The sequence below is a fragment of the Antennarius striatus genome, chromosome 4 (assembly GCF_040054535.1).
Source record: "Antennarius striatus isolate MH-2024 chromosome 4, ASM4005453v1, whole genome shotgun sequence".
Taxonomy (NCBI): Eukaryota; Metazoa; Chordata; class Actinopteri; order Lophiiformes; family Antennariidae; genus Antennarius; species Antennarius striatus.
The window spans coordinates 13,404,542-13,431,670 of NC_090779.1; the positions used below are offsets into that span (position 1 = coordinate 13,404,542).

General features: G+C 40.5%; 1 protein-coding gene across 6 annotated transcripts; it reads left to right on the forward strand.

Moving 5' to 3' along the window:
- Positions 1-1,180: 1,180 nt before the first annotated feature.
- Positions 1,181-27,008, forward strand: nfat5a (nuclear factor of activated T cells 5a). Of its 6 annotated transcripts, XR_011035145.1 has the most exons (14): positions 1,181-1,459; positions 10,946-11,074; positions 13,658-14,288; positions 14,660-14,843; positions 16,001-16,191; positions 16,298-16,470; positions 18,078-18,212; positions 18,317-18,369; positions 18,769-18,901; positions 19,142-19,326; positions 19,407-21,486; positions 21,613-22,051; positions 23,323-23,414; positions 23,528-27,008. XR_011035145.1 is itself a non-coding variant. In XM_068312483.1 (13 exons), exons 1-12 carry the CDS (start codon positions 1,387-1,389, stop codon positions 22,017-22,019), a joined length of 4,374 nt encoding a protein of 1,457 aa, XP_068168584.1. In that variant the 5' UTR covers positions 1,181-1,386; the 3' UTR covers positions 22,020-22,051; positions 23,323-27,008. The 6 variants fall into 6 exon arrangements, 3 of the variants coding, with proteins under 3 accessions (XP_068168584.1, XP_068168583.1, XP_068168585.1); XR_011035144.1 differs by having other exon boundaries at positions 21,613-23,601; positions 23,798-27,008; XR_011035143.1 differs by having other exon boundaries at positions 21,613-23,414.
- The last annotated feature ends 121 nt before the right edge of the window (positions 27,009-27,129 follow it).

Sequence of the window (27,129 nt, forward strand, 5' to 3'; positions counted from 1 at the left end):
TCTTAACGTCCAGTGGATCGACTCAACAGTAGCTCAGTTGATCCCAGGATGGGCGGCTTGAAGCCCAGCCACCTCCGAGTGTGAACTGACACTGGGAGGTGTCAGCTCACCCTCCGAGCACCGACGAAGTGCCGTTCCCACCTCAAGCTGTTCATTTGGGGGCTCACCTGGTTAGAGCTGCCCACCGCTCTACCTCCCACCGTGTTCAAATTGCATGCTTACAGGCCCCCCTGTGTGTAGTTGCTGTGTGTGGGGCCCGTACACACAATATATATATGCATGCATATCAGTATAAGAGTGGAAAAAATAATTTCTCCATCGTGAGATTAATGAAGTAGATTTCTTTCATCAACAAACTCAAAGATCTGAATCCAAATCCATAACATTGTTGCTTTGCCACAATGCCACACAAATTTTTAATGTTAGAATTTTGAGTAGTTACTACATTACTAACTCATTAAATACATTTGTGTATAATAATATCATTTTACTACACGTTTTGTTACCATTTCAACCCATATGTGGAAAATCTGTGAATAAAATATCCAAACTGCTCAAGTAGCTGCCATACAAATAGTACCTACGGTAATGTGTCATACATAAAACGGGATTAACAATTTTCTCACAAACGAAAGCAACCTATCATTAGTAATAGAGAAACATGATGGAAATGAAAAGGCTATAACAAATGGAGGACCTCTCTAATTATTAATGTCACCTGGGGAATGCCTCGACCGATCTGGTATGGAAGTCATAGGTTTGATTCGCATCTTTGATTTGGCAAAAGTTTTACGCCGGATGCCCTTCCTGACGCAACCCTCTGTATTTATCCGGGCTTGGGACCGGCACAATAAGACACTGGCTTGTGTCCTCTTGTGGCTACATTTCACCTGGGGAATGCGAATACGTTGAAATCGTGTATAATTCATTCAGCGTTGTGTCACAATACATCAATCTACGCAAGAGGTTGAATACAAAAATAAGTGGATTTCAAGCGATCTACGCGTCTACGACGGTATAACACATGACGCCCTCGTCACAACTCCGTCCTGTCATTGAAGCATCGCCGTCCGTCGCGCGCCCACCGCGCATGCCCGGAGGCGGTTGGAGGTGGGAGGGGCCAGGAGCTGGGCTGACCAACTAGTCAAATGTGTGTCTGCGTCGCCTCTCAGCAGAGACGCACACACATCAACGTGAGGCGTGATCGCTAACGGTTTTTTTTTGTTATTGAAAGTTTTGGGGGGGTTTCGCCATAAGGTTGTTTTAATGTTATACTCTGTATATTAAAACATTCCGTTTGTTAAACGCGATATTTGTTGGCCAAAGCTGCCGACTTCGTTTCTTCCAAAGAGTGTCCGCTTCCATTCCCCTCGATGAAGCGCTGCGATGCCCTCTGATTTTATATCCCTCCTGAGCTCGGATCTCGACCTAAATTCACCTAAATCTCTATACTCAAAAGGTAAGATTTTTTATAAAATAAAGGCTACTGTGACGACACTAAATACTTCAGTGGTGGCTTAATCGCAAGCAAAATGAATGGCTTAATAGCTTAGGTTAAGCTGCTAGCTAGCAGTACTTAGCTTGTTTTCTGCCGTTAGCCAGCCAGGCTAGCTTAGTTAGTTAGCTGTGGTTGGTAGTGCATTAGGAAGTACCTGGCTCTGGAGCTCTCCGTGTCATATTGCGTGGAAGACCTGCTGTAGGAAGGATTGCTCGTCTTAATTATTCCGGTGACACTCGAGATCATAACGGTATGGTTCAATTTGTCAATTTTTAATGTGTTAATAACCAACATTGTGTGAGGCTCATAACATTATTATCAAACTGCAGCTACGTGACGTCTTCTTCAAAGCATTACATATATAATGTACAGTATTGGTCAGTATTTGAAGGATACATCCAGAGAAGATGGTGTCATCTGGTGCGTGTGTTTTCTATATCCTTGTTAAGTTTTCGAAGGGGGCGTCTCTGTGTTGTGTTGGTTTATGTGAAAGTGGCCCAGGGTTGTCTTTCATTTTACTATCTTTTTTCTTTTTATTTCACTGAAGTAACCCCTATGGGGATGTTGTCTTCACATTCACTGGTTTCACAGAGAGAATGTGGTTACAAGCATTTGAAAACTTAGAGCATGCTATCCTCCTTGACAGAATGAAAGATCGCTGCGGCCGCTAATTCGGTGTCTGCTTTTCTGATCTGTGATACGGGTAGGCCACGTGTCAGCGGAGGTGTTATTATTAAGAGGTTGTTGTTGCATTCAAGGAAATACACCGTTAACTGTGGTTACGGCAGCTGAGTTATTGCATTTTATGAGTCTCATTTGGTGCGTTTAAGTAAAAGAGGGAAAAAAACCCCAGTATGCTCAGAACTGAAGCTCACCTTGCGTTTGGATTCAGTGATTCCTAATAAAGGGTTTATCTTATCTTGTTTTAGTATTGGGCTAAAATAAATATCATGCTTTGATTTCAACACTGGCAAAATCACATTTCTATTCTGTATTGAAGGGCCGCCCTGCACCTGCTGATTTCTTGCTGCCATCAATTTATAATAGAGAGATACTGTACCTGCTGCAAAGGATTAGTGTATTTCATGCCCCCACTACTGGTGTGTGTGTGTGTGTGTGTGTGTGTGTGTGTGTGTGTGTGTGTGTGTGTGTGTGTGTGTGTGTATGTGTGTGTGCGTGAGAGGGGGGGGGGGGAGGGAGGGAGAGGGAGAGAGAGAGAGATGTGTATGAGAACCTGACCTAGTAATTACACGGAGGAAGCACAGGATTCAATTCAAAATTCAATTCAAAAAAACTTTATTTGTCCCCAAGGGGCAATTGAAAGGGCTTTAACATTATGACTGTAGCCATTTATATTATTTTCTTGAACAAAACTTTGCTATCTTAGGGTTTCATAATACCTGCTAGGGGCCACCTCACTGACATATGTTCTTAACAGACCATTACATATTTCCATAGTTATTTTGGGTTGTTTACTAATGTTGTTGTTTTAAATTCATAGCTACCTCTAGTATATTTTTAATGTTATGTTGTGTGCTATCCATTCTGCGCAATAGATGCTTTCAGTTAAAGCTTTGTTGCATTGATGAAGTGCTGTCAAAATACCCAAATTCTGGTCAAAAATACAGACAATTCTGTATTTTCCTTTCTTTTTAGGTTGTCATGATCCAGTACTTTGGAATCTGTCTGAATTTTTCTCTGTGGTGACTGCTCTTTGTGCACCTCTGCGTTTTCTTCTTCTTTCGCCTCCTGCATGACTTGCTTTTCACTCTCTGCCTCGTATTCATGATATTACAAGTGTGTTGTGCCACAGAATTAGCCGTGCATGCAAAGCACAGTACACTGTATAGTTGTCTGCCTTGAGGATTTTCAGTAATTGAGGTACTTGAATAATTCGAGGTGTCATTTCAGCCCTGTATAGGATGCCCATGAGCAAGCAGAGAGCGTGCTCCGTGACCCTGAAATGGTCAGTTGAGCCTTCCATATGGTCACAGTGTATCACATGATGACTGTTTATTTATAACACAGTCCTCATTTTGGGGTCAAGGAGGCAGTGGGACTCATCTAAGATCTGCATATACAAACTTTATCAAAATGAGTTGCATTCGGTTTTGTGCCATGTGTTGAGTTTTGAATCTCAAGCTGTGTTTTCATTGAATCTTTTGGTAAAATTGTTTTGTTGGGCGTCCAAATCGGGCAAGAAATTGGCACAAGCCTGTTTTTTCTGGCTTTGAGTGGCTCACATGTGAAACCTGGACTGTAACCTTTATCCCTAAAATTTTACAAGTGATAATTTTTTACTGATAGCAATAATGTAATAATATTTTTGTTTTATGTGTTCGTACAGTTGAGCTGTATGTGGATTTGGTGCCGTGCTTGTTTTGATGTAAATGTTGGGACACTGAGGCCCCGTCCACACGATGCCGGAACTTTTTGAAAACGCAACTTTTTTGTTGCGTTTACGCCTTCCGTCCACACGACAACGCAGATATCCGGAACGAAAACGCAACTTTTTGAAAACGCTGGCCTAGGTGGATTTTTTTTTAAATGCTGGGTCTGCGTTGTCGTGTGGACGGTGTATCCGCAACTTTTCAAAAACGCTGACGTCTTGCCTGTGACGAAAACCACTGTGATGTCATATTTATGGGCCCGTGTGTACAAACATGATGGATGTACGAACCTTGTTGATGGCAGCATTCTTGCAGGCGTTTTGTGACAAAAAAAAAAATAAAAAATTTGACTCAATACTGCCACCACATGGTTTGGCATGCTTATAGCCGTCTTCGAAAACGCATTGATGCGTTTACGTGTGGATGGAGATTTGAAAACGCTGTCGTGTGGACGCTAATCGTTTTCGATGCGTTTTCAAAAAGTTGCGTTTTCAAAAACTTCCGTCATCGTGTGGACGGGGCCTGACTGATGTCTTATTCACTTTTTTAACATGATGTTGATTCAGGGGATGGTGATGTCCTGTTGGAGTTCACTTAGAAATTGAAACCAGCTTTTATTTATCTGCAAGCTGCTGTTTGTTTATTCATGCAGAGATGAAGACTGCAAGTTGAAACACATAGACACAAAGCACTTTCATTAAAGGCTTTTTAAATTTATGCAGAGCTTTGTGTTTTGCCCATGACTTATTGATTGTAAAGCAAAGTAGTAGTCTTACCTTCCTCTCTGGTTTCTTGACCAGCGATAGGGCCTTGGATATGAATACCTGTGTTCTTGAAGGAGCATTCTTAAGCCAATGTAACATTACTTTTCTCTCATCAGGGACGTGCTTTTTTTCAAGTGTGAATGCACAGAGCTTGTTAAGTTTATGAAAGGAATGGGATTCATTTTTGGAAGCCAATATATATCGTGCAGTATGTTTTCCCCTTGCTGCCCACTATATTCCACATATTGGTTCCAATTAAAGAAATAATCACTGTTATTCGTGTCGTCTGCCTACATTGATATATCTTTGTTTGAATTGTGTATATTGCATGACCTTAGCAGCAATCCAAAACCAACATTATATTTATATGACAATCACAAAAAAATATATTTGGTCGTTGACCTTTCTGCTTAGCTTCATATTTGATTAGATATATTTGGAAGGATTATTTTCTTACCATGAGACTAATACCCTTCACCTTTCAGCGGTTGGGGAGTGGCACACAGAAACTTCACTTTAGCCTCTTGAAACAGTGATTATGAAACAGTGCCAAAGCTGATTTCGTTCACTGTCATCCATTTAGGTTGTTCAAACTGAACCAAACGGAGGCGTCACAACACCTCGGTGTGTACATTCACAACACTTGTCAGCATTCCACAAGGTTAAGAGGCATGGCATGCGATGCAATGGAGCATGAAAGGTAACATTTCACAACGTCCAAGTTAGAAGTCATCTCTCTTTTATTTCTGAAATTACTGGTACTTCCTGGATAGAAATTACTGGTACTTCCTGTATGGATAGAAGCATTTGGTTAGGTTGAACACTTGACTACAACATTACATTTGTTCTGCCATGCTGTTGCAGTCCGTTCAGACAAGCGTCTGTTACTACCTCCATAGACACCTCAGAGGTGGAAAAATTGACACCCTATTGTCGTTGAGTTCAAACAGCATCGTGGTGGAATTAAGGTGTACCAGGGTTTCAATAGAAACATCATCTGAAGGGGATATTTGTTCATGACTTGTGAAGCTGCATCCTTCATATAAAGAACTGTAACCTTTATGATGTACTTATTGAAAACTGACAAATTTCCACATACTCCTGCTTTTTCTATTCGCCATGAATAGGACTATAGATCCTCCTTCTTTCTGGTGCTTTCATCTGGATGAGTAAAGAAATCTAATAAGACAGTTTAGTCTAAGTGAGCAGAGAAAAAAATCTTTCATCAGCTTATCAGTGTGTGAAACTTGAGCCGGAGCAGAAGTGTGTGTCGTTGCATTGATTTGTGGGAGACTGACACATTAAACTAGCATTCCATCGTTATACAGTTGGTTTGATCATAAAAAATGCAGCAAATATTGGAGCTCAACTACTCAACTTTGTAATTACTATATAGTAGTGACAAAGTTGATGAAATTATTGTTGGACTGTGAAGAGAGTGGACTTTCCTTCTAGAAAAATACCTATTACTAAATTCCGCAAATCCGTGGCCACTGCTAATCAATTTCAAATCCCCTCCATTGCCTTGAGGTGGTTGCAGATTTTTAATAGAAAGACAACCAAGAGAATAAATAAAACCAAATCATCAATGGGGAAAGGTTCTTTTTGCAATAAGAGAAATTGATTTGTTTTCTTAACTCCTATACAAGAAGTTTGTTTTTGTTCAGAAACTTTTTTTGGACCTCATGAAGTTTATTCTCTTCGTAATCTGTGACAGCGGACGGAGTGGGTTTAGAAGATGAATGGATAAAGTTAATTCTGTCAAATCAGATGTCATGAAAGTAAGGAACAAGCAATGTTTTCAGCTTTTTCCTTCATATTTTTCTTTCCTTGTGTTTCAAATGAATTTTGTACTCATGTAATTGCACAGGGCATACACACCAATTACGCTCCATTTAATGAGACACCTGAGAAATCTGAGGAAAAGATGAATCCCCCTCTGTAATGTCATTGAAAAGCCTGCAGATAAATATTTGAAAACATGTTTGTACGTTGCACATTTTTAACTTAGAAGAAAACTATTACAAAGGTACATAAACTCCACATGTGTAGTTGTGAGAAGGTTACTTAGCACCTGACATTGAAAGCAGTAATCTTTTTCATTATTTTGATGGCAAAGATTGCCCACAATCATGACTGGTACTGGCACTGCACATATGCAGGCACATGAAGAATCAAATTGAAATCCTGGCTGTTTCTTCTGCCAGTGTAATACAGTTGTAAGATAAACAGACCAAGACTGTTCAAATAGATAAAGTTGTCATTCTTTGGGGTTGATGTGCACTGAGTAGCTCTTTGTTGTTAAGCTGGAATGAGCATATTATTCTGTGTTCAAAAGGCACTATTGGACAGTAACATACACTTTTGGTCTGCATAATTTTTTATTTGCAACAGAAATGCTGCCTTTGTGTATTGTCTGTTCATCTGTCATTCCCCGTCCTTGAACCTAGCCAGCTGCAAAGAATAAAAATGGACTGGCAGCCTTGTCATTTGGCAAAACCTTTCAGGCATGTGTAATATGAGCTGTGTATAACTATGAAATGAGGTAATTAAATTGTTCTAAGTGTAGGTTAAAGTCAGTCCACTCTCTGGCATGGTGTTGTATTCTTTTGGCATATGCTAGTAGAAGCGTAGACACAAATGTGTGCACGTGACAAAAACCTTCTATAAAGCAAATAGATAAGAATTACAGAAATCATTCACTGACAATCCCCACCGCCCCGTCCGGGAAGTCTTGGTGATGCTCTGCAATGTCAGGTAGACAAGTTTGTTCACTGTTTACATGGTTAACAGGCAGGGCATTTCTGTAGAATCAATGTTTGTCCGATTGTGTTCCTTTTATGATTTATGGTAGCTGGGGAGAAGCCCATTATTCTGTGCAAGTAAATTGAGAGAGATTTTCAATAGAGAAATTAATAGAGCTTCATTTCGGAGCCACTTGGGGTCAGAAATATAAATGGATTGTAGAATGGAAAGTCAAAAGCAATGAAGAACCAACAGGCAGACAGAGTCAATCTTTGCACTGTTGTCAATTCTGTGCACCACAGTTTGGCTACAAATAACATCTGTAGTTCTGATTTTTCTTTATTTTTCTGACATATTTTTAAGCATTGATTCATAGTTAAGCGAGAATGTTATGAAATGTTTTTATCTCTGTCTCAAAATCTCCCCGTTACACTTGATATTGGAATAACAAAAAAAAATCGGCTAGCACCAACAGTCGATAGAGAAGTCTTTTGCATATTGTTCATATCCGTGGGTTATGTGGCACATGAATTAATTAAAAATGAGAGAGCAAGTGACTTGCAAGCCCCCCCCAGTGAAATGGATTCGCTTGGCATTAACAAATCTTTTCTATCTGGTCAAAGCACACCGTGCAGTATTTTTATAGCCCTCTTTATGGCCCTCCTCCCAGACTGTAGAGTCAGAGGATATCCAGTGTGGTAAACAGGCATTTCTGCATTTCTGGGGTTTGGGGGTTGTTGTTTTTTGTTTGTTTGTTTAATTATGGAATATAGTATTGTTTTTAGTCAGGAATATATAGTGTACTGTAGCACATTGCTTCTTATGCACTGTGAATGGTCTTTCATTCACTCATGTGTGCACTCGGTTATGAATGCATTTGAAATGGTAGAACACATTTTCAGTAAACTCACTTCACACACAATTCCTGTGTAAACTGAATATTAGTCAAGACTGAGGTCATGTTGGGTTACTGGCAGCGTGTGTGTGTGTTATAGCAAAGCACAAAGACTCGTACTCTTCACACCATGACGATAACCCAACAGACCCAGCTGGATCACTCTGGCAGTGATATTTTTTCTCAATAGCTTACAACCATCTCCTTCAGCACAGCTGATAAGAAGATGGCCTCTAGCTATCATTAATGAGATGTGGATCATTCATTCTGCATGTCCAACATCAACCGTCTGCTGACTGAAACTAATTTCAGTTGTTATTCTGCTGCTTTGCTGTGACTTATGATCAAGATTACCTTGCAGAATTGGTGCTCTGCCTCAGTTTATTAAATAAAATCCAGACCAGACTAACGTTCTTAAGCTGTGTGCTCTGTGATCACTGTGTGTTCCTCATTTGTTAATAGAATTTCCAAATGATGTGTAGGTGTACTGTACTACCACCACCTTTTGACAGCAGAATTGTTTTACCACCTGACACAAAAAATTGTAGAATAAAACAACATTTTATGGCAAAACAATAGTTGTGTATACTAACAATGTTTTTATTAAGTCGCCAGTATTCAGATATTCAAAAATCAGTGTCCCTGTTAAATATGCTGTTGTGGTTCAGAATGTTTGCTCATTATCATTAAAAGAGACATTTCTTCCAGCAGCACAACATTTGTGATCCATGACAACTTTTTCAGCTTGTTGAAAGAAAATATGCTGGTGAAAAATGAATTTCTAGCACTTAGAGGGCTTAGATTTGTTGTAGTCTACATCTCCAAGGCCCCTGGATTATTGAAAATGTAAGTATTTTTGAAGGAACTATTGTTTAAAGATGGATTTGCCTTGGATGAAACAGTGTTTCTCCAAGAAATGATTGTAGGCCAGGTGGCAAAACCTGATAGAGATTCGTGCACAGCAAATGTTTGGTTATTTATTCTACATGTAAATCACAAAAGCAAAGGGATCACAAGGAGAGGGTGACTCATAAAAATAAGCTTCATGACTTAATCGAACTGGAAGAAGTCACAGCAAATAAAAGCTCTTTAGTTAACTCAGAGTATTAGACAAATAAGTACCGGTAATTTAAAGCTTTGTATGCATATGAACTGGTAAATTTAAAGGATTTTAAAACATCAGTTTCAAATTAAATATATAAATCACAGACATATAATACAGTCAGATCTCACTAACAAAGAAAGACTTGTCTTTGATTAGTAAATTTTTTAAAGAAAAGATCTAGTGCTAAAAGAGAGTTACCCTGTTCATGGTGTAGACATCAAGCTGAGAGGAATGGTCAGCGTTCTGTTTTCTCTCTCATTTTCTCTCACTTCTTCTCCCACATCTGTCTGTCTCTTCTTCCTCGTCTGTGCTTTGATTCGCCTCAGGAGCATTTCTGAAAAATGTTTTAATATTTTTTTCTTCCCCTGATTTTTACTTCTTTCGAACCACCAATTGGTTAACCCAAACAATATAAAGCCGAATGACTGTGGCAACTCATCAGTACAGACTGGCTAGCTAATGCTAGCTGATTACGTAAACAGCATTAGATTGGTGTTGTGTGTACGTTCACAAATTCAACCGTTCTAATCATGCAACAGATCACAAACACACGTTAACATAAGGTTGTAATGTATTCACAGTGAAAACAAGCTAAATGCAGCTGCATTGCACTTATTTTAGAAGCATTTCTCCAACCACTCATGACATCACACTGCAGCATTTATTCAAAAGTTCCCGTGTCAACAAAAGTACTTTGGCGTCAGTTGTGTTGACTTTGTGTCGTCATTTTCAGAGAAGTGCAAGATCGTGTGTCTTGTCAGTTTCACCACTCTGCTGGTGCTAGGTCGTAGCTGTGTATCAGGTGACGCCTACTCATGCAGGGTGTCATTAATGCACAGATGAAATATCCATATCAGGTTGTTGATGGATTACTGTTTCTTAGCAACCAGGCTATCTCATCAAGTGTTTTAGTTGAGTGTAGGTGCAGTGGTTGGATATAGTCTTCCATGAATCTCCTCGGCACTAAATTTCAAGGAATGTCTCAGTGGATCTTGTTATGCTTAGCCCCTTAGGAGATTGAGTTAGCTTAGAATAAACCCGTGTTGTGTTAGTTTTGATTGCAGTTTTTTGTTCATATTGGGGAAAAATGATACAGCGGTATGGGTTTGCTTTCAGCCACAGATTTTAGTTTAAACATTACAAACAAGGTTCAAATTGCAAGTACTAAAAAAATATTGCCACCAGTACGGTGTGTGGCAATACTGTGGTACTGCCCCTTGAGGAAATCTGCATTAGATTCAGTGGTTGGATAACAATTTGGTTGACTGTCTAGTGCTGGAAACCTTAAGATTTCTTGGAAATAAAGTATGCTATACTTCGATAACAAATAAAAAAGATATTGTACTTTTTCTTTTAAATGATGTTTAATTTTTTTCATGAATGTTAATTGTGGTGAAAGCTCCAATTCTGAACAGAGATATCAAAAACACTCCAGTCATTGAAGTAGAAATATCTTTTGTACTTACATGGCCTTCTGATATACTGTATAACAAATCCAATCTGAGTTTTTAAGAATCTAATTTATCTTCTGCTCATCTTTTATAACAGAGTCTGTATATGACCTCCTCCCCAAAGAGCTGCAGCTCCAGCCATCGTCCGCCCAGACAGATCCAGCCGCCATGAGCCAGAAAAGTGGGGGAGAGGCAGGACCTCCCCCCTCTGCAGCCGTGGCCTCAGGTGAGCCCCCCGCTCAGTCTAAGAAAACCGTGTCCTGGGATCAGTTCCTCGTCGCAAACCGTTCCCAGAAACAAGAGCAATCTAGCCTTGTGTCTTAGGGCAACATCACCTTCATACCTCCTCTGGAGTCACTATTTGTAACCGATTTAGAATGCACTACCCAGTATCTTATCTATTTTCAAGTGAAGGTATTTCATCACTGCTGGAACAACAAAGCACATTACATTTCAATTTAGTGTTCAGGCAGACTTTTAAATGATTAATTATTGTTTAAATTAATTAAAAAAGAGAAATAACAGCAGTTCCAGGTACTTAATATCTGTATTTTAGAGTATATCAACTGGGCCTGTTTGTGTTTACAGTTCCGTTTTGGTGCTTGTCAGGATTATTTGACAAACGTCTTGTTGCACCAGCAGGGAAAGACACAACGCTTACTCTTGATGCTGTGTGTTGAGCCTTTGACAGCAGCTTCATTATATGCCTACAGATTGTTACTGAACAATTTGTAAAACAAATTGAGTGAAAGTAGTAGGATTTAAAACTTACTGCGTATTGTTTCCAACCAACTTCTCAACTCAGTTAATATTTAGCTGACTTATACTGATTCAATGAATACTATACTGACCTGGTTTCCCCATTTGTTTTGGTTTCATTATCAAAGGTTGTGGCTAGTATGTGGTATTTCCCACTTGAGGTTCCTCACACATGGTGATGTAGGGCTTCCTCAACTTTCTGTCCCTTCTCTTTTTCCATTCAGTATTTTCTGACAACAGTTTCATGACACTGGCAGCTTTTCTGCACCATTGTCACCAAGCGTGTACACATAGATCAATGTTGACTGAATTAATAAAGAGTAAGTTCATCACATGATTTATATAGAAATTGTCACAACAGATGATTTGTTGTGTTAGCCCTGTGTACAAATTTACTTTACTCAATTTTGGTGAACAGCAATTCCTTTCAAATCCTCCATTCTTGCTGTGTTTGCGTCTTGGAATCTTATCTATAGTGATAATTAAGTCGAGTACCTGGTACTAAAATTTCGTCGAGTCAAATAGAGCAAAGCCATAGCATCACAGCGGAAACACAGCTTAAATGGCTTCTTTGTAATAAAAGTTTTCAAAGCCTTTGTTTTTCTTGAAAGCCTTACTCTGTGTAACAGCTCCATATAATGTTGGTTTTCCATTAACAGCATGCTTAACTCATTTTTATTTCCCACTTTGCTTTTTTGTCAGTTACATATACGGGACAAAACCACAAGCAGCACAATCAGTGCTGCTGTTCTTGACAAAGTATTTTTGACGTAGCCAGCCATCTCAGATACTCTTGTCCTATGACATTACGTCTGTAATAGCTCTATCTCTCATAAGGTGGCAGAATAATAAGGGTTTTTAAAATACCTTAGTCGGTACACAAAGCATAAACATCCCTTCTGTATTTGTCATTCATAAACTCATTTAAAACTCGTACAAAGCGAGGTCATCTGCTAATTGATGTTTCAATCTTCAAGCTTTGTAGCTGAATAACTAAACAACTCTCATTTCCAAAGCAGCTGATATTATCAGTAATTATGCACACTGAGTGTCTTTAGAGACCCTATCGATAGTCAGCCTGTATTTTTGAATGTGAGTTGGCTAATCAATCCAACAGTCTGATTATGGATCATTGAGGGTTATGAACATCAGTGATAACAATCATTTGGGAAGAGCGCTTTTGTTAATGCTACTTTTTAACTATCCTGTCTAAACCAGCTGGCCATAAACAGTGCTGATCAAAAGCATGACAACTGTAATGCCCTTCAGATCATCATTAACCAAATGTCCATGCTTCAGCATGTTAATAAGTGATCAATTTGAAAAGTTACGCCTTCCTACAGTGTCTTAAATCATCCAATTTACTGATTGACAGAAGTTGAATCTTGAATGATCAGCTCTCTTGTTGCTCATTGGCTGTCTCGTTTGTATTGCAGGAAGTTCCCTCTGAGGCAGGGAGTGTCTGCATATAAAATGGTCTGCAGTTCACTGCTCCATAGGTCAGAGGCTTGTTTATTCTGTCTCCATGGCTACGCTCAGTCCCAACCAAATCTTTCAATTGGCATGCGCAAACTACTGTTTACTACTGAATGCACATTGCACAACTGTACTGTAACCCTGGCAAAAGTAAATTTGGCGCCACATTACCAGCTTGCAGATTTGGCTGTACAAGAAAAGTTTAGACCAGATTTTTTGATCTTTTTTTTTCCTGGCAATGTGTATGTAACAATTTGTAGCTTGCTTTTGTTTTTGTAAACAAAGCATGTCAGTTTTGTCACATTGATTTTAATTGAGAAATGTAGGGAATCAAAACATTGTGGGACCATTAGTACCCTTCTCAACTTTAACTTCAGAACATTGGATCAATGCTTGACAGCTCTCGCATGCACAGTGAGAGCATATTACCCACAACAGTCTGTTGAAATTAGAGTTGGGAAGAAGGGAAATCTATACAAATCATTCACAAATTCAGCTGCTTGAATGGGACTGCTAGCCTGCTCTGTGCTGAACATCTGTACTCACATACATGTCTGTGTATATACTACTACAGATGCCACGTCATCCACCTCCAGCCCCTCTGCCACCTCCTCCCTGGCCATGGGAGTCTCCTCAACTGGCTCCACTCCTGCAACCTCAGACCATCTCAAGGTTCCCCAACACGCCCATTCCACTGGAGGGGATGGAGGTGCAGCTTCAGAGATGCAAAGTGTGGAGGGTTCTGTGTCTGTCCCCAGCAGAGGCAACAGTGGAGCAAACACTGCAGCAGGAGACGTGGGGTCAGGAGTCTTGTCTGGGTTAGGAGTTGCACCACCTCAGAATACCCCATCAAAGAGAAGGCCTGTGTTAAGCATATCCCCACCACCTGAAGATCTTTTTGACGACAGCCAGATGTCCTGCCAAGAGGATCCAGGTGTACCTGGTCCACCGGCTCCAGACTCGGAGCACAGCAGCAGCATGTGGGCAGATGACTCCCTCTCCAACTTTAGCTTAATAAGCTCCATCTCCTACAATGACAACACAGAGGTGCCTCGCAAGTCTAGAAAGCGTACCCCACGTCAGCGGCCAGGTCCCAAACCAACTCCTCCGGAGGACAGCATGGATGTATTTGATGCTGATAGCGCCAAGGCTCCGCACTTTGTCCTGTCCCAACTGAGCACAGACAAGAACAGTCCAATTGCCAGGTGCGGTAACCCCTGTCCAGTTTGCATTCTATCGGTGTATTAACTCAAAAGAGCCCATACCCCATCTGTGGGAATACAGTAAAGGTCATAACATCCCACGAAGGGGATGTATTGTAATTGTCAGTGTTTGTGTGTTTGTCTGTCCGTCCGTCCGTTAGTCCACCAAATATCAACCATTGCAGATAGAAAGTGAAACAAAAAGCACATTACTCGGGCAGCAAAGGGGATAAAAATGAGATGATGACCGTAACCTTGAGAAAACTAGGTCAAGGTCAAATTTCAACTTTTGTACACTCAGGAACTGGGTAATAGAGTAATTGAAGTTGTCTAGTTTGTATTAAAGCCATCGTGTGATTTTTGTTGCTTTACAGTTCTCTGGAGTCAGGAACTACAGTGAAGGGTGGGTCACTGTCTGCTCAGTTTCCCCAGAAGAGTGATGGGAAAGAGCTCAAGATACTGGTGCAGCCTGAGACCCAGCACAGAGCCCGGTATCTGACAGAGGGCAGCAGAGGTTCTGTCAAAGACCGCACACAGCAAGGATTCCCCACCATCAAGGTTTGACAGAGCTGGTCACCGATTGGTCTTTGTTAAAGGAAAAAGTAGAAAGGATGTCATTCCTGAAAGTAGTGTGTTGTTCTGTGTTACAAGAGGATGATCATGACAGATCAGACGTATTCACTAATACATTCACATTAACCCGTGTGGACACAAATATACTCCTTTATTCATTGTGGTATATAATTTTATGACAAAACAAAAATTGACCCAATTTTCAGAGGACAGACTGTTGAAAACCAGGGCATCCTATTGGAACATTGCCTGTTACTCATATTTGGGAAGGAAAGTAAATAGCATTCATCAGTAAGGTGCTTAACCTACTGCTAGTCCATTAGGGCAAGTTGGTGGACAGCAGATAAAATTGTAGTTTTATTACATCCCACATCAAAGCAGTGATGTATTGTAATTGTCAGTGTTCGTTTGTTTGTCCGTCCGTCCAACTGTTCATCCACCAAATATCTTCACAACCATTACAGATAGAAAGATGAAGCAAAAAGCACATTACTGGGGCAGCAAGGAGGATGAAAATGAGATGATGATCTTGACTTGAGAAAAGTAGTTCAAGGTCAAATTTTAACTTTTGTACACTCAGGAACCAGATTAGATAGAAAGACTAGGGAGAAGGCCAGTGTGGGACCATAGATCAAAGCTAGTGCTTTGATCTACCCTGAAAGGTCAAAGCTATGCACTTGTCAGGTACTACTTTCAGGGTACCCTGACTTACCCTGGTGGTAAGTTAAGGTAAGTCATGGGATGGTTCAGTCTCTGACTGCCTTGTTTTTATTGTGTATAAAAAATGAAGTACAAACTGACACACCCCTGGGTTTGATCAATGGTAGTCAGTAAAAATGGGCTTTTTTATTTATTTATTTATTTTTAAACAAATTAATGTGCTTCATGTAATAATCAAAGATTTCCATCTACATTATATATTTATAAAGTCTTTGCAGGGAGAAAATTGATCTGGCTCGAGTAACCATGGCACTTATCCACCCATTACATTACACTTTTGTGCCTAGTTGCTTCATAGCTCTGCATGCATTTCACAATTACTCCATGACAAGTGCTCTTTGAACTAAAAATAGTGTCATTATTTGGTGGTTTAATGTTGTCTGTTTATAAAAGTAAAGTAATTTACACAATTTTGTCCCCAGTTGGAAGGAGTGAGTGAACCGGTTGTGCTTCAGGTGTTCGTAGCAAATGATGCAGGAAGAGTGAAACCTCACGGTTTCTACCAGGCATGCAGAGTCACCGGACGCAACACTACTGCCTGCAAGGAGGTGGACATAGAAGGCACAACTGTCATTGAGATCCCTCTGGAGCCCAGCAATGACATGACACTTGCGTAAGGGGCTATGGTGTTTTGTGGATAATGGGGCAGCAATTAATGACAGTATTTATTGTGAGAATCTTGAATTCACCATTGTGTGTTGTTGTCATTATTTTAATAGAGTGGACTGTGTAGGAATTTTGAAGTTGCGTAATGCAGATGTGGAGGCCCGTATTGGTGTGGCAGGGTCCAAGAAGAAGAGCACACGTGCCAGACTGGCCTTCAGAGTTGCCATCCCTCAATCCGATGGATCAGTCCTTACTCTACAGGTCCCATCATCACCCATTCTCTGTAGTAAGTAGTTCAAACTTACAGTTTAAGTTGAAGTTCAGTATTCAGTATCAGTCTACACATGCAAACAGGCATCACAAGGCTTAAATATGAGGGAATGGTGTGTTTCCAGTTATGAGGGATGTTGAGAATTAGTCAATCATTATGTTTAATATTTTGATGTTTTCCCTTTTTACGCAACACAGACTAATGCTTGACATCTACAGAATATCTTTCTCCTACCTGGTTTTACTAAATCTGTCCCCAAACTTAGAAGTGGTTACATGACTGAGAATCAACCTAGGATTTACAAATGTAAGCACCCTCACATACAAACAGCAGGTTAAGATATGTTCAAAAGGATTCTTTTCCCAATACAGTAGGAATGTTCGTTGGTCTTTCAATGTCATCAATTCCCAGTTAAGTAACCAGTGTAGCTGGTGGTAACTTCCAAAGCTCTGTCCAGGCAATCTTGCAAACAGACTCCCTGTTTTTGCGTAGCCACTGTCCTATTAGAGCATTCTTCTTAGTCATTTACATTTTTCTCTTATCTCTGGGATGTCTTGTGAGGTATTTTGTATCTATCTAGCCCAGCTTGTCTGCCTGCTGCAGTCATCATGGATATCATATCTCAGCCATACTTACACCTGTTTGATGTCTTCCTCTGCCCTCTGTTTTCTCACAGTTCTAAATGTAATGCTGATAGATGAGTCTTTGTTAGGCCACTGAAAAGAAAGCTACAGTTTATCAGTATAGTCTTTAATCCTCTCCTGTGCGAGGTAAGAGCAGACTTCTGACCAATGAATTCAGACTTATGACTTGATGTCACAAGCCATGAAGACCTTTGTGGACTAGTCCTACAGCTTTGGAAGCTTCTGACTGCCTGGACCCACTGCAGTTTCTGAACCAGCTTGACTTTGGCATAGAGGATGCTTTCATTTACCTGCTTCACAGAGTCCGACCCTGCAGAAGCCACAAATTATGATGAGAATTATGTTCTCTGTCTTCTTCATTTCTTTCAACACCATCCAGCCACTCGGGCTGGCTGAGAAACTTAAGGGATGTATGTGGACTACGACGTCGTGTTGTGGATTATGGATTCAGTTTGAAGGCTGCAGGGATGATCGCCTGACATAGTGACAAGGGTTGCGGAAAATGTCTTTTTAGTAAATAAGTAGGCAATTTCTACTACTGAAGCAAGAATGAAGACTTAGGAAACTTAGATTTATTTTTGTCATTTTATTCAAAGCTTTGGACTCAGTTCACACAAGCAGCAAGCTGGTTGAGAGAAGAGACTGAGCGCCTGTGATGAAGGCCATCTCTGTATTAGGGATGGAACTGGTCATTGTTCAGGCAGTAACCACAGAAGAGGATGAAAGGAAAGCTAAATGCCATCCCTCCCATTATATACTGTATCTAGCTGAGGTGACTCAGGAGCACATTCAGTCTCAAAGGGGGTTGGGAGGCTTGTTCAGCCAGCAGACTGCACAACACAATAGATAATATTTACCGTCTACCTAGACAGCAATGTATTACTGAAACGGTGTCATAGGACTGAGAAAACAGGGTTTAGCAAAGGCCTCTGATGTCTGGTGAATTTTTATTTTTAATTTTTCTGTCTCCTGTTTCAGCCCAGCCAGCAGGAGTGCCAGAGATCCTGAAGAAGAGTCTTCACAGCTGTTCAGTGAGAGGAGGCGAGGAAGTTTTTATCATTGGCAAGAACTTTCTCAAAGGGACTAAAGTTATTTTTCAGGAGAACACAACAGGTGCACCATCCAGATTGGCATTGTTGTTACTGTAGATCTTTGTATATCTATGTAGTTGGTGTTAATATGGAATAACAAAATGTTTGTTGTTTTTTATCTTTCAGATGATAATTCTTGGCAAGCTGAGGCACAGATTGACATGGACCTCTTCCATCAGGTAAATATAATTAAATGATGTGTACAGTTTTTAAAAAAATATTATATAGTCAGTAATAACAGGGTTAGATCGGACAGGGTTAGATGGAGGCAACTGATTTGCTGTGGCGACCCCTGAAGGGAAAAGCCAAAAGGAAAAGAAGATTATATAGTCAGTAATGTTAACTGTCATGACATAGCTGCCTGCCTTCATTGAAGTATCTACATTCAGTCAGTCAGTCAGTCATCTTCAGATCACCGCCGCTATATCCACCGCAGCGGGTCACGGGGAGCCGGAGCCTATCTCAGCGGCATAGGGCGTGAGGCGGGGGACACTCCCGGCACGACGCCAGTGCACCGCGGTATCTACATTCAATTTTGGTAAAAATATGCCTGCATCCATGTTTGTCCTTTTTTCCAGAATCATTTGATAGTGACAGTTCCTCCATTCCACAACCAGTCAATCCCTTCTCCGGTTTCAGTGGGAATCTTTGTGATGACCAATGCTGGTAGATCACATGATGCTCAGACGTTCACTTACACTCCAGACTCAGGTACAGAGGTCACCTCAAATGTTACCTCAAGTGAGCGAATTTATCAACATTAAGATTGTTTTAGTTGTGAAAGGTTACGGTATAGCTGAAATACCAGAATTAATTGATGTCTTATCATAAAGGCAAATCGCAAATACATCATTACGCTTAATATACTGTCAAACTTGACCCATAGACTTCACTTGACATCAAGTCTTCCAATGACACAAAGCTAAGCTTTGTTTCTAATTTTACCATCAGCTGATGACTCAAATGTCCGGACAGTGAAAACAGAGGGACCCTCCTTGGTTACGACGTGTATATTTGATGGCCAACTGAAATCAATATCATCTGAGCAAACTGACTGCTCTGGCCAACCTTCAAAACGACAAGAGGACACACCGATGGAAGTGTCGAGCAATCCACCATCCACAGATGTTTTTAAGGTAAGCTACACTTTGTACACAGGAAAGGAATGGATTATTTCATAATGAATCTGGTAACATCTTTGTTTCCTCTTTTTTAGGCCTCCCCTGATCCTCTTGTCTCCGTGCAGCAGACGCTAGAGCTAAGCTCTAGTCCTCATCCAGGTGGAGAGTCCTTTCAGAACCCAATGCCCTTACAACCTGAAGATGTGGATCTTCCCCAAGCACCCCCTGTCTTCCCTAGCCTGGATTCTCTTAGCACTATTCAAAAGCAAGACATTGCCCCCGCAACCTCATTTCCGGTGTCAGCAGATACCACAATTCCCCCTGTTACACCCGAAGTCCCTCAGCAATTCCTTAGAGACCCTCAAGACACCCTGCCTCCTGACAGTTCCAATAATAACAGAGGGGTTGTAGTTGTAGCTATGCCCCAGATTGCAGCTCCCACTCAGTCTCAGCCGCAACAGTCTCAGGTTCCCCTGTTCCCACAGGAGGGGGTAGCCCAACTGGAAAGAGCAGTAAGGGAGCTACAGGCTGGAGGTAACACCACTCTCCAGCAGGTGTTTGAGGCTGTAGCCCAGCAGCAGCTGAGCTCCGTTCTGTACAGCCCCACACCCTCTGCAGACACCCTTCAACAGCACGTCCAGGAGAACATGAATAGCCTTAGACTGGGAACCACAGATAACTCACTGTCAACTCAGCAACAGTTGCAGATCCAACAGCAACAGCAGATACAACAACAACAAATTCAGCAGCAGTTTCAGCAGCATCAGCAACTGCAACAACATTTACAGCAGCAACAGCAGCAAGTACTTGGAAACATTCAGATCCCTCAACAACTTATGCTACAGCAACAAGACCAACAACTGCAGCAGCAGCAACAGCAGCAAATGATGGAGAATATACAACAGCAACAACAGCTGCAACAAAATCAACAGCAGCAAGTACTTAACAACATCCAACTTCAGGATCAGCAACAACAAAATCAAATACTGACAAATTTACAACATCAGCTGCAACAGCAACAACAACAAAATCAAGCATTGAGCAACTTGCAAGAGCAACAGGTGTATGAGAATTTACAGCAGCAGCTTCAGGCAGAGTTACTTCAGCCACAGATCCACACCTCCCCCCAAGTACAGCCACCAGTGTCTCTCCTTCAGCAGGCTGGAGATCTGCTCACTATCCAGACAAGCTTTCCAACACAAGCTCCATCACACACATCTCCACCTCAACAGCTCTTCCAGTCGCCCAGACCCCTGGCTGAGACCCAGAGCTCCCAACAACAAGTCGAGGCTGGCCTACTCCAGAACACACTGACTGTTCTCACCAGTGGTAGTCTCAACTCGGAGCAACAGTCAACAGGGTCAACACTGTACATGTCCACAACTTCTCAGCCCCAACAACAGCAACCACAGCAACTGGCATTTATCTCCTCCATGGAGACATCCAACCAATCCCAGTCTGTTACCATGTTCCAAAACTCACCCCAAGCTCAGCTTTCCCAAATACAGCAACAGAGCACTCCGATGGAGCAGCAGCAGTCTTCACAGCAGAACCAGCAGCAGCCACCTCAACTCCCATTGGGTCAGCAGGGTTCCTTGTTCCAAAGTATCCCTAACCACTCGCAGGCGGCTAACACTGTCCCACAGAACCAGCTTTCCCAACCCCAACAGGCAGGTCTTCTACTCTGCACCACAGATCTGAGCCCACAGTCTATCCCCCCAACTATTCTATTCAGTACCCAAGGCCAAGGCCCTTCCCCAATGGGGACTATTAGTGTTGGAAACCCCCAACAAGACTCTGCAGAGCCTATGTCCTTCCAAGACCAGAGCTCTTCTGGTGGGAGCTCGACATCCAATGAGAACCAACAGTCGAGTCTGTTCCAGGAACAGCAGCCAATGCAAGTGGGCCCAAGTTCCAGCAACATCCCGAGCAGTCAATCGATGGAGCTCTTCTTGCCCCAGACGTCTCTGTCCAGCTTGCAGAGCACTATAGGCACACAAGAGCTGAACACACAAGCCCCCGCCCCTGGAACAACCATTTTTGTGGTCCAGGGCAGTGTAGGTGTGGTAGCCAACCCAGGCCAGCAGCCCCCAGATCAGCTTTTCCAGACAACTGTAGGTGGGAACGTGGCATCACAAGGACAGGCCAACCTGTTTGTGTTTGGCATTCAGAATGGTAAGATGATGGTCTGGCGTTGGGTTTTGCGTAGCCAAAGGCTTTCCAATTTGATCCGATGCTTCTGGCATCATTTTTGTCTGTTATTGAATTATGGTGATTTTATCTGTTTTATTGTCCTCCCAGATTCTTCCCAGCTCCTCAATTCTTCTGGACCCACCCTGCCAGCTCAAAGCCAGCCCCAGAGCTCCAGTCACATGCAGCCACTGTTGGACCAGCCTATGGCCCAAGCTACCCCTTCAATACCGGCCAGCATGCACAGCAACTTACAGAACACCCTGCAGGCACAAATGCAGTCCAGCTTAGAGAACGCCATGCAGACCAGCCTACAGAATGCAATGCAGACAAACACGCAAACAGCTCTACAGTCCAGTTTGCAAGCAACTATAGAAACAAACCTGCCAACTCCAATGCAGACCAATCTACAGACACAGATAGAGAGCAGCTTACAGAATCAATTGCAGGCAACAATATCAGCATCGTCCAACATGGAAAAAATTGAGGACATACTGGAAAGCCTACAGAAGCAGTGATAAAAGTTTGCTCCGTTTGCGTATCAAGGAGAGTGAGTGATATGTAGCTGAAAATTATACATCCTTAAGCCAACAAAGAGAATAGCAGCGCTTGTCTTTTGTGCCAATACCACAAAAAAAGGAAATTAAAATAGTTAAGAATTAAAAGCCCCTTTTATCTAATCCAAATTATGAACTGACACACCTCCTTGTTTTTATTGAATATTTAAATTAAATATAGCTATCATAAAACCGTTGTCTTTGAATCGATGAATCCACCTTTGTTATTACCGCTCTTGCAGGATGAGAGAAGCATGTAATAACTGCTTTATCATCAGTCTCAGATATGCAGTGTTTTGTGTTTTTAAAAATGTGAGCCTAAGAAATGATGAAAATAAAAACCTACCAGGTTTTAAAAAAAACTGGAAAGGTATGAAGAATGTCAGCAACAGGGACATGGGAATAGCAATGTAACGGAAACAAGTCTGTGAGAGCAGCTGCTGCGGCTAAAGCAGCTGGTCGTGGAAGAAGAAAAAGATTACACTTAAGTTTCAGATATAGGTTGAATCTCATTTTGTGTAAACTTATCACTTGAAAAACATTCACTTGATTCTGATAGAACAGGCAGAGTCTGTGAAATGTGTTATTATCTCATACTCGTATGTGGTGCAGCAGTGTGAAATGGAAGAAAGGTTTGAAATGACTGAAGACAAGGGATGAAATAATATCTCAACCTCAAAATTTAAAATTGTTTGGCCATGAGTGATATAAGGTTTTGCAGTTCATTAAACTGTGTGTTCATGTTTCAAAGATTTGACAGAATCTATTTATAAGTATAAAGACTACTAACATATTTTTCAGAATGTTTCACCCTACGCTTACATGGTTGAAATCTACACCTCAGAAAACTTTCAGAAAGAGTAAAAATAAATATTGACATCAACTCCAATAAAAATGAACTAATCAAATTAGATAAAAATAAATCCTTGTATTTACAATGGGATTTGAAATCAGCAGACAGAGGGGAACTATTCAACACTAATGAGATTCAACCTAGTGAGTAATGTGACTTTGCCTTTCATTTTGGCTACCTCCCAGTGTTTTCATTCCTTCAGGCCACATCAGTGGATCTGCTGAAGCTTTCCTTGGTGGAATTTTAAAATCCATTTTACTATATAGTGTCCTTTTTTTTTTTTTAAGTTACCTTCATCAATGTCATATGGACAGAACTTTCCACTAGTGAAAATTGAGTGTTGTGTGGTTTTATAGACATTTTATCTCAAGCACTTTATAACCTCTAGCTAATCCTGATATCCGTCCACAGCTCTCTACTGACCCAGCTGAATTTGTACTCTGAAATCGTCCACTTAAAAAACAAGAAAAAAGAAAAAACATAAAGCAGTTGTCTTTGTAAAGGTAAATACATCTTTAAAAAAAAACATTTTTATCATGTCATGTCAATATTTTTAAGGTCTAGATCAACTTTGTATGGAATGTCTGCTTACTGTTGAATTCCTCTTTGTATTCAGTCTCAGTGGTCCAGTCAAGTCTGTCAAAAACAGCCATTCCCACAAAAGCATTGTCATTTTTCAGTGTTGGAATGGTAAGTAAGCTTTTGTGCTTTACACACTGACAAAACACCTAAAATACGAAATTGATTTAGCCTGTTCATTGAAATGAAGGACTTTTATCATGTTGCTATTTGTACGATTTGCTGTTCAATCTGTCACTTGAGACTGTTTTACCTTGTGTTGTGTTAAATATTTAAGTTTTTGTCTCAGTGTTGGTACTGTGTGCAGGCTGGCACCATGTGAAGTTGGCATCCAGTACCCGTCTTTTCTGTTGTGAGGGGCTCACTGGTGAATGAAATCTCTGTTACATAGAGCCGCCATTTAGATGTTATCTATGGTGCTATGTGCAGGAGTGATGGGAACTTCTGATTTGATATTAATACTTAACAGTTTATACTTTATCGATAGCACTGACAAATGTTTTAGTTGAGTCTGAAGAGCTGGCTGTTGTGGGGTCAGACTGGAGTCACCCGTACATACCAAAGCTCCTGTTATGAATTGCCATCTTGTCTCATTTTCGTAATGTCTCTTTATTTGTACTCATTTAAATTATGCAGCTCTTGGAAAGAATGGGCAGTGATTCAGAATGTTGTTTTGTTCAAGTGGAAAAAATGGAAAAAAGATGTGGGTACTTTGATTCATGAGAGAGTTAGTCATTTCCACCAGTGTGATACTTTGATACATTTCTCATTACTTTTTTTCGTGAAAAATTACACTGCTGTACTTTCCATATCCAAGCAGAAGCCAATTTGGCATTATCAAAAATCAAGGCAACTTTTAAGAATACTTCAAATGTTAGAATAACATTGCTCACACAAGCATTTGTTTACATTTTCATAGTCGTACTATTTTATCCTGCCGCTGTCAGCGATCCGCTTTAACGTAACTTGTCTTTTTTAGAATTTTATATCCATGTATCAAAATGTAGAGTATTTTTGTAAAACTGAAACTTTTTTGGTTTATGCTGAGTAAACATAATATCATTGCTAATATGTTTTCTGACATGAATTATGGAGATAGTGATTAAAATGTAATAAATTGACCTCGAGCAAATATTTTAAACACAGTCCAAAGTGTTTCAACACTGACTTCACCCAACCTGTTTAGTATCAAGCATGGACTAGGATTCCTCCTTTTTTGTTGTTTATTATTACATTGTCATCAATCTCAATGGCACTTTGACACCATGAACTGTATGCCAGGTTAGAGCGCAGTAGTGATGCGTAAAAGCATTCCATTCCTCTTTGGCAGGGGAGTTCAAGAGCACATGATGTTTGCAGATGACATGTGGAACAGTAATGTGTCGTAAAGCCATAGCAACATAGAAAGCCAACCGGAGAGTTAAGTTCCATGAATGTGTTATCGCACGGTGTTGTCAGAGCTTTCTCCACATCTAAAGTCAAACTAAGTTTTAGAAAGCATATATTTTGAAGGCAGAACGTGTGGGCGTCATCGTAATACTGTACTCATGTTAGACTGTCTCGTCTTGGATTGTGGTGTAATTTCTTGTTTTCACCTCCTCTCATTTCAATTTTGGGTAATCCAGGATTTAAAAACTCTGACTCTACCAATGGCCACATCAACCTGAAAACATGTGAAACATGAATTTAATGAAGATAGCACACGTCTTTATATTTCAAGTATTTTTATTGAGCTGTAAAGACATTCACATTTGAAGCATTGTGTCATTTTTCACTTACAGACTAACTCTGAACTTACACAAAAGTAGATTAAACTGCAGACGAATGGGGAAATCGAGGGATGACAAAACTTTAAAATAAATAATGAAAATCTAAATAATAGCAATAATGTTAACATTAATATATAGCTCAGGTAGGGCAATCTACTGTGTTGCAAGCAACCCTTCATCCCTTATGATCCACCCAGCATTTATTCTGTCCAATGTGCTACTCTGTGTGCCATCTTCCTCTCCTCATACTCTGATCATATGAAAACATTGATGAGAGTGGGGTAAATGGGCTGAGATGTGTTTCAGCCCCTTTATTGTAAAGTGTTATGTGGCTTTGCCAGATCTTATCAAACTGTGGCATCTCTTTAGACTTTTATTCTAAGTGTGGCATATTGTTTAGGTGATGCAACCACATTTTAGAATTAGGGAAGAATCTTGGTTTCCATTAGGTTTTGGTTTTTGCTGTAAGGAGGCAGTAAGAGAGGAATTGTGTTGTGTCGATGTTAGTCTTTTCAATGATTCAGATACCCCAAGGATAATTAATAAGAGTACTGGGTTTAATGGAGGGACATTTATGGCAGACAGGAGATACATTTGGGTCTATACTGTGTACCTTTGCCATGGAGCACTGAAGTCTGTTTAGCATCTTAAATTGTGTGTCTGTGACACGTCATATATGGGCTCCTGTGTATTTGTTGGAGACTATCTTGCCATATGTCATCTGGTATTTGAATATCTTTTTTCTCCCAGTTGGTCTGAAAGTTTTCATAAATTGGAGACATCGTTGATAATATATCATAAGAGGTGTTGTCTTCATATGGTGATTTCATGAGACAGTTGTCTATTTTGAAATGGCTGTTCATATTGAAATCTTGTCATACTTTCAGGTGTAGTCTCTAATCTGTGGGTAACGACAGTTACTTTATGAGTTCAAAATGTCATTATAATTGTAAAAATCTAGCAATCATACCATTAATATATAAATCCTTAATGTTAGGTACCCCAGAATCTCTCCATGTAGAGAAAATTGTATCGAGGATGGAAGGCCTGGATACTTTTCCAAAATAGGATCTTGCTTTTCAAGTTGTCTGTTAAGGAAAGAACATTTGTAGGAGGGAAGAGGGTTTCTGTGTGACCTTGACCTCTGCGTATGTAAATGTATCTACTGATGGGGCCTGTGATGGACTGGCATTAGTATGCTCTGATCACAATTAAAGCTTGACCCTAAAAAAAAGTAGAGAAAATGTATTTCTTTTCAGTAACGTTATGGTGGTTTCAGGATTTCTTATGTACAGGAGAATATCATCTGTATGCTTTTGATTGCTCTGTTGTTGGCAAGAGAAAGAGCAAACCACACACGAAGGGACAGCTTTCTTCCCTTGAATGAGTTTAAGTGGGTTGAGAGTTCAGTTAGTGAGAATTTGTGCTGTTCCATTTTCATAAAAGAAAGTTGAATCCATTCCTTACACAATTGGTTTTGTCCTCCAGTCTTGTAAATGAATATCCATGTATATTTAAATGTGAAATATACTGCAGGGGTATCTTGAATTTCAATTGTGATGCTTTCAACAGAACTTTGTGTGCCTTGATAACTTAACTGTTACTCTGCTGTGTTTACTGGTGTCCCTTTTATGTCACTGCCATTTGGCTCCATGCCCTTTTTATTTTCTAGGACTTTTTAAACATCAGGACAATTTTGAGTGATTACATTTTTATTTCTAAACATAAGCATAGCCCATGCATATTTTTTGTTTTCATATTTTCTCTTTGGAAATCCATCGCAAGATATCAGAGTACTTTCAATATTGTGCAGCTTCACCCGTGAATTTTGTCAACTTTTTGTGTTGAAAATATTGTATTCATGCCTCAT